We start from the raw sequence: 13,061 nt of genomic DNA, 5'->3' as shown, positions 1-13,061 counted from the left end.
GCTCAAAGCCCGCAGCGGTTTGTGGTCTTCTTAGGACTTTTTTCTTCCGCGTTCCGCAAGCCGGGACTTTGTCTCTGGGTGTTGAGTTCTCGATATCGGCTATCACCTTCAATTTTTGCAAAGAGGCCTCGATAAGATTTTCGCGTGCTATATTTTGTGCACCGGCAATTACAGCTCTTGACTGCACGGGATCCAACGCATTGGGCCGCAGAGTGAGTGTGGTGTTGTCAAGCGTCATGTTCACAAAATGAGCACTGTTACTCAGCGCCTGAAAAAAATATTGCATCATTGCCTGAATTCCATGAGTGAATTCGATCTCAAAGTTAATCTGTTATAGACTCCGTCCTCGACATCTATTGCAAGCAAGCATCTATTGTGCTCGTGTTCTTATCGTTTTTATCGACGGCCATCCGTCGTAGCACCTGCGTTTAAAGGAGCCGCGGCTACCGGTGACAATACGCGGAAAGAGAGAAAAGTTTTGCGCTGAAATTGTAGGGCGTAAAGTTCAAGTACTCTGCTGCGGTATCACTCAGAACGAAAATACAAGCTATTGGAAAATTGTAGTGATGTTATCGATCGCTTGTGACTGTGGCATAGTCCACGCAGAAAGGAAAGGACGCCATTACCGTGCTTAGAGTTTTGTCTACTTCAGAACGCGAGTGACCGATTGCCACACCATGAACCCCCGGCATGCGTTTTGTTGAGCAGGTGTTAGTTCAAAAAAGCATCCATTGTTGCGTGCACTTGGACAGTCACAGGAAAGTGTGGGCAAAATGATTGCAGAGCGAACGCTATTTTTCAGAGTAAAGTAAGGGCAACAGCATTTGAACAATTAGTCAAACTTTTAACGAGTTAAAGCATGCCAACTTTTAGGGAGTAACTTTTGTGTTTATTGTAAATGCTTGAAAGAGGGTGCAAACTGTGATTTCTTGCAGTACGTATATAGTAATTAATGGAATTCATTCTTGACTGACTACCTTACTGACTAGAGCCTGTTGTGTACGATTTTGCGTAAAAACTGGTTCTATATAGTTATTGTGAAAGCATGGCTCAAGAGTTCCTTTCAAGTTCGTTTTTTGTTGGCCCATATAATTATTCATGTTTCGACGCTCGCCATTAGTTGCAGGATGTTTTCTGTTTCCATGATGCAGCTGCTTTGCCAGTGTAGTCCATTTATTTGTTTCCTGAATGTCCTCCTTTGTGCTCAAATATCGCCAATATATTTTAACCATCTAATTGCAGCTGTGTTCAACAGTCGACTTTATTAAAACACTTCCCGGGTGAAACAGCCTCAAGGGGCTGAACACGCGGAAATGGAATGCTTCGCAGCCTTTCATTTCGCATGCTAAAGATTGGTTTAGTTTGGTTTTTTGGGGTTTAACGTCCCAAAAGCGTTGCAAGTGTTGCAAGTGCTGCGTTGCTAAAGTGTTTGCAATCTCTCACGAAGGCCAGCGCTATATAATTAAGCACTGTGCTTTCACAAACAGAACTTTTGATAAGTCGACTGTTCCGCTTCGTCTAGCCCCGATACCTATCAAGCAGAAGAGAGGGCCACCCATCGGTTGTTAAGAGAGACTCGCCAAGAGGTTGTAATCAGTTTTGAAGTGTTTTCTCCCGTGGACCAATGGTCACTCTCCATTCAGCTGTTGGTGGTGCATGTGCTTTTTGTAGTACCTTATTATATATTCAGAAATTTTTACGTGGGAAGTAACGTCCAAGAAGTCCTAGAGAACAGCGGCCAACAAATAGATGCCACACAGCGAAGAACACACGTAGGTACGTACATGGCTGGCAATAATAAAAGCGCAACAAGGCGACACAAAGAAGGAGGAAAAACGACAGGACAGGCGCTAACTTGCAAGACTTTACTGTCTTCTTACACCGCCGCGTATATATCAAACACAAGGGGGGGGGGGGGGGGAGGTAAGGACAGATAGGGGAGAACACAGTTGAAAGCACGTGCGTGTTCTCCCCTATCTGTCCTTAACCCCCCCCCCCACCCACCCTTGTGTTTGATATATACGTGGCGGTGTAAGAAGACAGTAAAGTCTTGCAAGTTAGCGCCTGTCCTGTCGTTTTTCCTCCTTCTTTGTGTCTTCTTGTTGCGCTTTTATTCTTGCCAGCTATGAGCCAACATGCCCCGGAGAGTGTTTTACTGAGGTACGTACATGTGTGGCGTCTGTTGGCTGTTGTTCTCTTGGATCATGCACAAGCTAGCTCAGAAACAAATGCATCCAAAAGGTGCACAAAGGCCTTGGTTTTACTACCACCACAACTACCTCTACTACGGACGTATTACCTTATCAATTCCAGTATCTAGCTACCAATTGTGAACTGGTGTTCACTTCTGAGACGTGGAACATTACTTTGGTTTTCTGCATATTAATTGTTAGACCCACCTTTCTGCTCTGTACTTATTGATCATGCCTTACAGTTCATCACCTGAGCGACTTAGCAATGCAATGCGATCAGTGAATTGCAGACTACTTAGGTATTCTTCATTAACTGCAATTCCTAACTGTCCCCAATCGAGGCCTGTAAATATCTCATGTAAACAGGCGGTGAATAGAATTGACGAGATGATGTCGCACTGACTGACACCCTCTCTTATTGGAATTTTATGGCTAACTTTATGGAGTGCTATGGTTAGAATTTTTGCTAGAATTTTTACATAGAGATTTTCTAAACACTGACTTCGCAATGCCTGAATGACTGCTGAGGTTTCGACTGAGTAAAATGTTTTCTCTAAATCTATAAAGCTATATATAGAGATTGGTTATGTTCTGCACATTTCTCTATCACCTGACTGATAGTGTGAATGTGATCTATTTCGAGTACCCTTTAAGAAAGCCTCCCTGATCATTTAATTGGTTGAAGTCTAAGGTTGTCCTCATTCTATTATCGATTAGCTTAGTAAATGCCTAATAGACAACGGACAGTAAGATGGTCGGTCTGTAATTTTTCAAGTCTGCTTTCTTATTAAGATTATGTTAGCATTCTTACAAGCTTCTGGTACGCTAGAGGTCATAAAGCATTGCGTATACAGGGTGGCCAGTTTTTCTTGTACAACCTCCTCTCCATCCTTCAACAGTACTGCCGTTTCCGGGTCCTCGCGAGCTCCCTTTCTCCTTTGCGTTGCTCCTAAGGCTTTCTTTACTTCCTCTTTCGCTACTGGCGGTATCTAGCATTGCTGTGTCATACTGCCTAGTTTACGTCCTGATTACATTGCCTACTGTATAGATATCTCTAGATCTATTCGGCTAATTGAACAATGTTATCCATGCTGTTAATGACATTGCCCTGTTTGTCTCTCGACGCATACATCTGATTTTTGGCTATGCTTAGTTTCCTCTTCATCGCTTTTAGGCTACCTCCATTCTTTAGAGCATGCTCGATTCGATCCATATTAAACTTCCTATCGTCATATACCTTGCGCCAATTGATTAACTTTGATAGTTATACCACTGCTATCTCTCGGCGGGGTTTTATGCTTTCATGCTTTTTAGTTTCTGAATAGGATCTTTCGTCTCCTGAGAAAGCTTGCCGGAATGCTGTGGATCCATACTACCGCCTACCTGTGCTGCGCACTCCTTAACAGTACTTGTGAGATTATCATTCAAAGTTTCAATATTAGGGTCGCCGTTCTCATCTGAAGCCGAATATCTGTTCTGAAGCGATATTCTGATTTCCTCTACTTTCCCTCTTACCGCTAACTCTTTAATCGGTTCCCGCTTCGCTAGTTTCTCCAGTTCCCTTATCAAGTCTACTTCAAGTCTAGGTGGTCGAATTTCGATGGAGGCGAAATTCTAGAGACCCATGTACTGTGCGATGTCGGTGCACGTTAAAGAATCCTAGGTAGTTGAGATTTCCGGAGCCCTTCACTACCGCGTCCCTCATAGCCTAAGTCGCTTTGGGACGTTATACCCCCATAAGCTAAACCACAAACCAATCTTCATGTCTAGAATACTACGAGGGGTTACCATCCTGTGGTTCCTATTGCTGGGTGCTAAACGACCTCACCCATAGAACGATGGGTGTGACGGACTGTTGGTGTTTAGGATTTTAGTTCGCCTGAGGCATGAAAAAGAAAACTCATATTCGTAGTATGTCGTCATTCCAGGCATTATTCCAACACTTGAAGTAGGCTGGCTTCTTGTTACGTAAAACACGCCAAGTAGCGCGTGAAACACACAATTTAATTGTGTTTGCATGAATAGTGCGAAATAATAAACATATTTTTCATAGCGCAAAAAGAAAAGTCGGAAGAGCCAAGGCATTTTGGAGTCGTGCAGTTTTGGTTGAGCTGCCACATGCGATGTTTAGCGCTATCGAAAAGATGTCAAGGCAGTAGTACGACCAGCCTCTGCGCACATAGATGAGAAATCTCCAGTATCAGTATCAGCGCACGTCCTTTCTATGGAAAGAAGGAAAACGAAAAACGAAAGAAAAAAAGGAAGCGATTGCATGCTGGAGCATTGCCTCGCTCGAGCGACCCATGCGAGGTCGCGGGGTGCGCCGCCGCTGTCGCTGCTGCTGCGGACGTCCTCAAAAACGTCAACACATCGCCTGCAGATATGCGCGCGGACGCGTGTGTTCCTATCTGATGCGGTTTCCTGCCGCTCCACTGCGACACTTGTTCCCTGTCTTTGGACGCTTCATTGAGGTGCAGTACGTAAGCGCTTGCGTTTATATCCGCCGTTTTGGCGTCATTGAGCGGACATAGCGCAATTCGGCTACTTCCGCCACCAAGCCCACCAGCACCCTGCGCTGTGTAAGCTTTCACTGCGTCTGCTGTCGTGAGTACAACTGGCGTCACGGTAATGGGTGATACGCATTCCTGTACAGAGGTATGAAAATTCCAGCCAAAACGTTCTCTGCGTTCATTTTATGTTTGCGAATTTCTTTGCTGTACACAGCTGCGTTACTAGTTTGCGCCATTGAGTTGTTCTTAGATGCCTTTATAGTGATAGCAACGCAATACAGACGCGGCGGAAGTGAGAAACATTTCTTGCTCGTCTCTTTCATATTGGTTTAACAGGCGGGGTATGATGCGAAACTGATCAGTATAATGTTCGACATGTGGTGCTTGTTTGTGTGCAGTGATCGGTTTATGTGAAACAAGTGCCTTAAAAGCCACCCTTTTGTTTCAGATGCCTTTCTACGAACCAAACGTGGCGGTAAAGAAAGCAACCCTTGCGTTAGCATGATTCTGGTTCCCCGAGGCGCAGTACGGCTGCGCCCCGGGGGTTATTCGCACCCGCGTCGGCTACACAGGTGGAACTACGAAGAATCCGACCTACCGAAACCTGTAAGTGGTGAGCAGCAGAGCGGAAAGCGGACAGTGCGTTGTATATGTCACAGCCCGAGTACGTGCCTGGGGGAAGGGAATCAAGAGCGCATGTTCTCCCCCCCCCCCCCTTGTTACTAGATTGAGGAGAAAAGCTACTTCAGTAAAGGTTTTTCTTGCATATATCATAGTTAGCACGTCAAGTCTGTTTGTTTCCTCAAAAATTTGTCAAACGCCCTGCCAAAGTTAAGGCTTACAAAATCATGAGGCAGTAAAATGAGTGAACAGGTGCTGTCACATGCCACGCATGAAACGCCATTGCACTCCATGTGAAACGCCATGTCACGCATAAGCCATATCACTCCATGGATCTGGCAAGTTGTGCAGAGCTGCCCTGAACATTCAAAAATATTTTTTCTTTCAAACATGGCTGCAGGAAGTAGTGATATTAGAACAGCTGAGCCATGTCATAATGCATGCTAAAACGAAACTTGTGATAGTGAATTTGGTGATTTTCATTTTGGGAGCAAAATTTAAACGTTTGAAGATTTGAAATCTTGCAATCTCTTGAAATGTTGAGCGCCCCACGAAATTTGGCGGATGCCTGGTTGTGCGAAAGTATATTGACAACGTGCATTCCTCATTTTCGTTCTGCGCTAATTTCAAATGCGTGTACTCTAGGCAAGGAAGCAGTAGTGATAGCACTCTTCAGCTCTTAGGGCACAAGCAAAAGCAATGTTGAGACGCTTGCCTTCTGAAGCCTACCTCCGCTGTGATTTTTTTTGTACAGGCTCTCTGCACACATGACAGTATGTTGACTCACTTTCTGAAAGGTTTGGTGTGACAGCAAAAATACAAAATGCAAAGGCTGCACGGAACAGCTGTGAAGTGTATTTGTGTTAGGTTGTACAGTGACCTTGATGTCAATGTTCACATTTGCTGTTGTGATGCATCATGCAGTACAGGCGTTGCAGTCGCGCTTTATATTGGAACAGGTTTTTCGTACTCATAATTGGCTGATCGAGATTTTTCTCAAGTAGCCATTTTCATTCATTCATTTGAAAGTTTTATGTAGAAATAACGAGCATTTCTCAAATACAGCATTGTACATAGGATTTTTGTCAGTAATGAAAAGAGTTTGGAAAGCAATGTGTTAATTACAGTTTCAGTCTAGATAAGTTTCAAGTTTTCGCATTGGAAAGCTGGATGAGAGCCTACTAATATGTTATAGCTTGGGTTTTGACACTGTTATTTCTTTTTACTACTTATCATACATTTGTTGACGCACACATACTACCTGTTTTGTTTACTGTCGCACCTGTCCATCTATTGTACGGGCACACTTGATTACATAGCTGTTGCATACTGCTTGTGAACACATATTCAACTGTGTTGATAACATCTATAGTAAAAAATGGAAGCTTAAAAAAGGAAAAGATAAGGTACTGCACACATCACAAAAAAAAAGACAGCTGCCTTATAATGCACCTTAAACACTGTGTGACAAACGCATTTGGAAAACCAAGAACCACAGTCACAACAGCTTGTTTATATTCATTGAAAGCACTTAACTAACTAACCAGTTAGCGTACCTGCCACATGGCATTGCGAACTGGAATGACCTTTTTCGGCCCTAAATTATTAGTGAAATAACTACACGAATCAAACGCTGGTGTGGGTTCAGACTACATAGCTTAGAAATGTGCGATTAGCAACACATGGACATTTTGTTTTACAGTCGATAACTCAACTTGAGTATTATGGGCTAACCGTTCTGGTCCTGTGTCAACACTATTTACCCATCAGCCCCTATATTTTAAATGTTTGTAGGCTTATTTTTGATCGTAGACACTTTGTTATGTAACAGGAGGGGAACTCCGGCGAAACAAGGTTTTCAATGATTCCGAACTGGTCGCGAGCGGCAATACAGAAGCGGAGGTACCGCGCTCGTAAATATGTCATTTTCACAGAGATTTCAGCAAGTCTTTTTTTTTTGCAACCCATGTTCACAAAAAGATTGCTTGTCACCTTGGAGCTGTTTCCTGTGTAAATATTTTGAGTTGTAATTTAAAAGGCCTTGTAAATTGTGAAGCAGCTGTTTTATAAAATTCGAGTTTTACAAGGTTTTGCTATTGAATACTGCGTCCCCCTTTTAGATTTTAATAGCATCGAGGTGACTAACATTAAATCTTTCTCAGGTGGGATTGAATGCCGGCCACGGTATCTGCATTTCTATTGCGTAGAAATGCAAAAACTCTGGCGTGCTGTGCGATATCACTGCGTATTAAGGAACTCTGGGAGGTCGAAATTATGTTGTTTGTCATAGCCATGCATTGATTTGGAATGTTAGACTCTAGATATCATACAAAAACTTACTGGGAACTTTTTGTCTTTGCTACTTTTTTTGATTTTCTAAGAATTTTGCATTTCAGGTCAAGATACCCAAAGTGCAGTTGAACTGTAGTGAAGATCACTGTTCACTGGAAGCATTTGAGTTCATTACTTATTACTTTATACATCCGAGCAGTATGAATTAAATGCATGGAATCCTTTTAAACATAACAGCCAAATTGTGTTTCATGATTTTCGATGCATTTGAGACCACTGTGAGTGGTTCATTTATTAAAACCCTGGCGTCCATGAGTTGATGGTGGCGTAACAGTGGATAAAAGTTTTAGACCATACTCAACGGTTCTGGAATTTGGTCAGATGTCCGTGAATATCGAAGCATTGTCATTGTAAACAGTCTGCCTCATGTGTGAACCGAACTGATTTACCCTCGTGCAGCTTTATGCAACAACCAGTGAAGCAGGCAGTAGAAGCACCTTTGTGACCTTGTTTTGGCGTTAACTCATACTTGTTTTATGCACTTCCAGAGGTGACCACACAGAGACTATTCAATTGGACTTTGATCCTACTGAGACAGATTACAGGACCCTTCTGGACATGTTCTGGGATTTTCATAACCCAACGGCCTGTCAGAAACGACAATATATGTCTGCCATCTTTTATCATGACGAAGAGCAAAGAGTCATTGCTGAGGAGAGCTTGAGACGGCATCAGGACAAGATACAGAGACCAGTCGCTACAAAGATCTTGCCTGCTGAAGCATTTTACGATGCTGAAGAGTACGTATCGTCTTAGGACAACATACTGCTTGGTTCGGTGCGTGTATTAGGCACTACTGAGATTCTGTTAGTAGCATGCTCTACATGCCGGCACATTCACACAAGGCCACAAGTATTTCATTTCTTAGTTGCTGTGCTTGGTGTAGTGAGCACTTCAACTAAGCGTCTCTTTTACAGTGTCTGAAGTGCGGAAGAACACAGATGATATAAGGTTAAAAGTTTTCCAGAGCACTTGCTGTAAAATAAGGGTAAAGGGAACAGAGAAACCCATATACCGCTGCAAGACTTGAGAATGGTGAGCCGAAGCCAAGTGAATGCCAACATGATAACAGTACTAGAAAATCTCATCTGCCATCTAGAGCAGTAATTTTGTCATTTGAGAAATACAACTTTGCAAACTATACAAGAACTTCCAGATTTTGTGTTATGAAAGGCCTGAAGTGGCTGCTGTGTTTATCGGTCATGGTTGCTATGTTTGATGCACGTAGTACCGAAGAAAGGGCTGCGCTCACAACCAAGACAACATGCTGAAAGATGCCAGCATTGGTAATTTGCGCAGATCATTTTTGTGCTCTCCGGGACACACATTTATGTAGCGGTTAGCTCGCTCAAAGTTAACGTGGTCAAATATTAAGGAAGTTTTGTACATGACATCCTTGCTATACTTGAGAAACTTGAAGTAACCTTTTCTCTGTTTTGTTCTCCTCTCCATCTAGTTTCTTATGCATAGGCAGGAAACGTCATTTTGTGGCCATCAGAGCAACATCTGCGCCAGAATGTCTAGCTTTCTATTTTTAGCCAGTGTGAAATTTGGTAGATTCAAGGACTCATAAATACTTGGACCATGTTATTTGGACCATGTTATTTTTTCCTTCACTCTTTCTTCCTTTTATTGGTTTCGATGAACTTTCACATACGTTTTACTGCATACTGTCTGGAAATTTTGAGGCTTCCAGCCTATCAGTCTGCTCCTGGAAACAAATGCGAAAGCATCAACAAAAGAAGCTTGGGAGCGCAGAAAGGACTGGGTGAAAGGGTAAAATCAGCGCTTGTCTCTTGTCAGTATGTTTCTTCTTGTGTCCTGCTCTTTTCGTGCGGCCAAGTTTCTTTATGAAGTACCTACCCTAGATGAAAGTATTGCTTATGAACAACATTTTCCCAAAGGCGATCTTAATGGAGACGGCGTGTTAGCATTCTTTTCAGTCTTGCAGCGAGAAAAGTAGGTTTAGCAGTGGCCGAGATAACCTGTGCCAGAAGGGCCTGCAGATATGATCATCCAAAAAGATTTGTCACAGGCCTAGGAATTATAGCATTTTCTCCCAGGCACTTTATAGCAGAAAGAATCCAGAAGCCATTTCCTAGGAACAGCTGCTGCAGTAGCTCAGTCACTGTGGTGTTCGAATAATGAATTCAAGGTCATGGGATTGAACCTTGTTTCTGGTAGTTGCATTTTGGAGTAGGTTAAATGCCAGGACACCTGTTTTTTATGTGATGTCGATGTACTCTAAAAAACCCTTTGTGGTTCATATTGATCTGGAGGCCTCTGTTATGAAATCCGTCTTAGACCATGCGCAACTTTGTTTACTTCGTGGGAAGAGAACTTTGACCCATCAAATTGTCTATTTCGTTGTAGACTGGGTGTAAAATTCCTCGTTAGTATACATAATATGGGATATTTTGTAGCTGCATAAGTCTGTCTCTTTTCCCATTATATTTCACAGCAGGCGTTTGAATATACTTTAGTTATGGCTACCAAACATTGTTGTCATCTTGTGTCTTCAGGTACAAAAGATATTTTCCAACTAACTCACCTTTTCCCCCTAGTGCGTCCCTTTGAGACTCTGGCACCAAAGGAAAGAAGAAAATCTCATCAAGACTTATTTTCAGAACAAAAATGCAATTCTTGCATCCGTTTAAGTCATTGCTGACTTCTCTCACTCTTGAAAGGGGTCAAAAACTTGTTCAGAAATATGTAATAAGAATTTAGGGAAGCTTGTTTCATTCATTTGACGTTGGTGGGGCCAGAACATTAGCTTAAATGAGCCGGATGTTGTACTTAGGCAGGTTAGAATTGACCAGAAACAATTGTATATATCTATCACAAACAAGCTCCGTCATCTCCCTACCTTTGTTTGCTCTGAGGATTGTTGCTTTGCGTAGCCCTAAAGGTGATGCTCAGTGCAGCGTTAAATTTAAATGATTTCCTTGGTTTCTTGCAGTTACCACCAAAAGTATTTGCTTCGGCAGCACATTGAACTTTGTGAAAGCCTCAAGAAAGCAGGTCTGCATGATTTCAAGGAGAGTCATGTTGCTGCCCGCTTGAATGGCTATTGCTCTGGCTCTGGCACTTTGGCGGCGTTTGAAGCTGAGTGGGAGCAGCTTGGCCTCAGCCCGGCACAGGCCGCCTTCGTTCAGCAATTCATCAGGTAGCAGTTCAAGAAGCGGGCAAGGTTGACTGCCTTCAGAGCAGACCATAGTGCCAAATTTATTACATGACTCTCTACTACTCTCAGGACTGTTCGTGATGAACAGTGCAACTGTTATTTGATACCTCTACTGCCCTGTTCTTGGCAGGCTGGCCATGCAGCCAATGCACATATGACATTCAGCGAGGCAAGGCATGTGCCTCTCGTTGAGTTGATGCTTGTTGTTGGCTGTAGCGCCAGGTTGGCTTTGTTACAGCATTTGCAAAAAGGTGTCATAGTTGCTCTTGATTGTATAACGAGTTCTGTAAAAGGGTTGTGCCGCTTGTGCCAATAAACTTTTACGCAAGCTGTCGTTACGTGCAACTTGCCATTCTTCCGCCTCGTGGAAAGCTCCACAAATTTATAAAAATGCATTCATAATCAACATTCATGGGTACTCAGTCATAAATTAAGTGCTAATACTAACCTCCACAAAATTTGCGCGGTGACTCGTGGAAAAAAGCTATGGAAAAGTTAGTTTTCTATGGTTAGCAGACGTTCCTGGTATTTCTTTCTTCTGTGAACCTATATGGGCAGAGACTGAAGTGTTTCTTGGGTGGTGATCATTTCAGAGAAGGCTACCATATTAGCATCCACGAGTGCAGCATGCATTTGGTTACATAGATTAATAGTTGAAAATTTCTTCCCGCTTATGGGTTCAACCAAGCTACGAATACAGCGCGAGGAAAGGAGGCCGTAGTATATGGAAAATCCAGAAGAAATTTATAAACAAAAGCACCTCAAAAACTGGCTGCCGTCGCCATGTCGACCGTGTGCTTTGGTGACCATGTTAGGAGGCCAACCGTCGCAAAAAAAAATTACATTTATTAACCTATGCTGCATAAATCGCTAGGCGAAAGCGTCAATGTCGATCTCCAGTTTGTAACAATTTCTCTCTGGACTGGTGTGAGCACCTTGTGCTAACACGGGGGAAGCAGGCAGCGGAACCAGTTTCCGAAAACCCAGAGAGGACGGCTTTCTACACTTGCCTCGTGGATGATGTGATATCATCGTCCTCTCCCTCTCTGTGCTCGTAGCAATTGGCCTTATGCAAAACTGCTGCCCTGTATCAGAGAAGAGCGCAACCGGCAATGGCGTCATGTTGGAGCATGACTATAGCCAGTTTCTCCTCTGCTGTGGCTTGAGTGCGTCCTATGATATCTTGTATAGGGAGTCCGCCGGTCGAAAAATCGTATTTTCTGGCAACTGAGGATGCAAAAATGAGTGTTGAGAGGCTTTTTGCCTATCCATGCTGTCCAAGTTTCTAAATTACTTTGCAGAAGCTCATTACGCATCCCAAACACATTCGGAGTGCCATCGGAAATGCAGCTACAAGTCATTCACGGAGTAATATGTCAGCCTGCCGACGCTAAAGATGAAGAAATGCACTAAATAGGTACAATTTTCGTTCGATGCTAAAAATGGCGTGTGAATTTTGGTCTAGTTTGGGTGAGTTTTTAGGCCGTTCGATTCATTTTGCGAGGGTGCTTGCCGCTTATCTACATGCTGCTGTGGTAGCGTTTTTGCGGGTTTGGACGACGCAGTAGGCGAGCGCTCATGTTTGCCGAAATTGTCGAAAGGAGTGAAATGTCATCCTGCCGCATTTTTAATTCCACTTGCGAAACATTACAAACTTGATGCGGTCAAGACGCAATGTGGACATTGCTATGAAGGATCGGCAACAGCTGGGCAGATGCCTCCGCTGCCAGCTGGCTTTCAATGCCTTGTGCCCTGGCATGAACGATTGCAAGCAAGTGAGGAGTTGTAGCCTGCAATATACTACAAAGAGCTGGAAAGCTGCGAGTCGTTCAGGTGTACACTGTTATAAAAAATTCTCTGCCTCTCCCGTAACCGAGAGTAGAGTAAGCATGAAATGTTTACGGGCCTAATGTCATCTCGGTGGACACCCGAACCGCACCGTACAGGAAGGGAGGAACGCCACCACCCGTTCAGCGCGATGCCCTGCCATTTGAACGCAAGGTTTTTTGAGGAAAGGAAATGGCGCAGTAATTCTCTGCCATCTCGGTGGACACCCGAACCGCACCGTAATGGAAGGGAGGAACGCCACCACCCGTTCGGCGCGATGCCTTGCCCTTTGAACGCAGCGCTTCTCCCCCGGGCCCCTGTGCGCCTGCGCGGCTTTGCTTCGATGCGCGAAGCCCTTAAGAGATCACGTATGGC

General features: G+C 43.7%; 1 protein-coding gene and 1 long non-coding RNA gene across 4 annotated transcripts in view; both read left to right on the top strand.

Annotated features, from left to right (window-relative positions):
- The window catches only part of LOC149372212 (peptide methionine sulfoxide reductase-like), a 63,371-nt gene extending 52,178 nt beyond the window's left edge, over positions 1-11,193 (top strand). Inside the window, exons 1-4 of one of the 3 annotated variants that reach the window (XM_089566613.1) lie at positions 4,539-4,668; positions 5,151-5,308; positions 8,164-8,415; positions 10,635-11,193. In XM_089566613.1, coding sequence (XP_089422739.1) covers positions 8,234-8,415; positions 10,635-10,845 — 393 coding nt within the window. In that variant the 5' untranslated portion in view covers positions 4,539-4,668; positions 5,151-5,308; positions 8,164-8,233 and the 3' untranslated portion in view covers positions 10,846-11,193. Of the gene's footprint in view, positions 1-4,538; positions 4,848-5,150; positions 5,309-8,163; positions 8,416-10,634 lie in introns of those variants that run through there. The other 2 variants (XM_089566612.1, XM_089566614.1) reach the window with 2 other exon arrangements.
- A 704-nt stretch (positions 11,194-11,897) lies between these two features.
- The window catches only part of LOC149372209 (uncharacterized), a 60,460-nt gene continuing 59,296 nt past the window's right edge, over positions 11,898-13,061 (top strand). Inside the window, exon 1 of the long non-coding RNA XR_016286975.1 lies at positions 11,898-12,276. This is a non-coding gene — a long non-coding RNA (uncharacterized LOC149372209). The remainder of the gene's footprint in view (positions 12,277-13,061) is intronic.

This window comes from Amblyomma mixtum, chromosome 1 (genome assembly GCF_055824585.1).
Source record: "Amblyomma mixtum isolate Tamu chromosome 1, ASM5582458v1, whole genome shotgun sequence".
NCBI lineage: Eukaryota > Metazoa > Arthropoda > Arachnida > Ixodida > Ixodidae > Amblyomma > Amblyomma mixtum.
The sequence above is the reverse complement of the archived record's forward strand: the minus strand, read 5'-3'. Positions and strand labels throughout refer to the sequence as shown.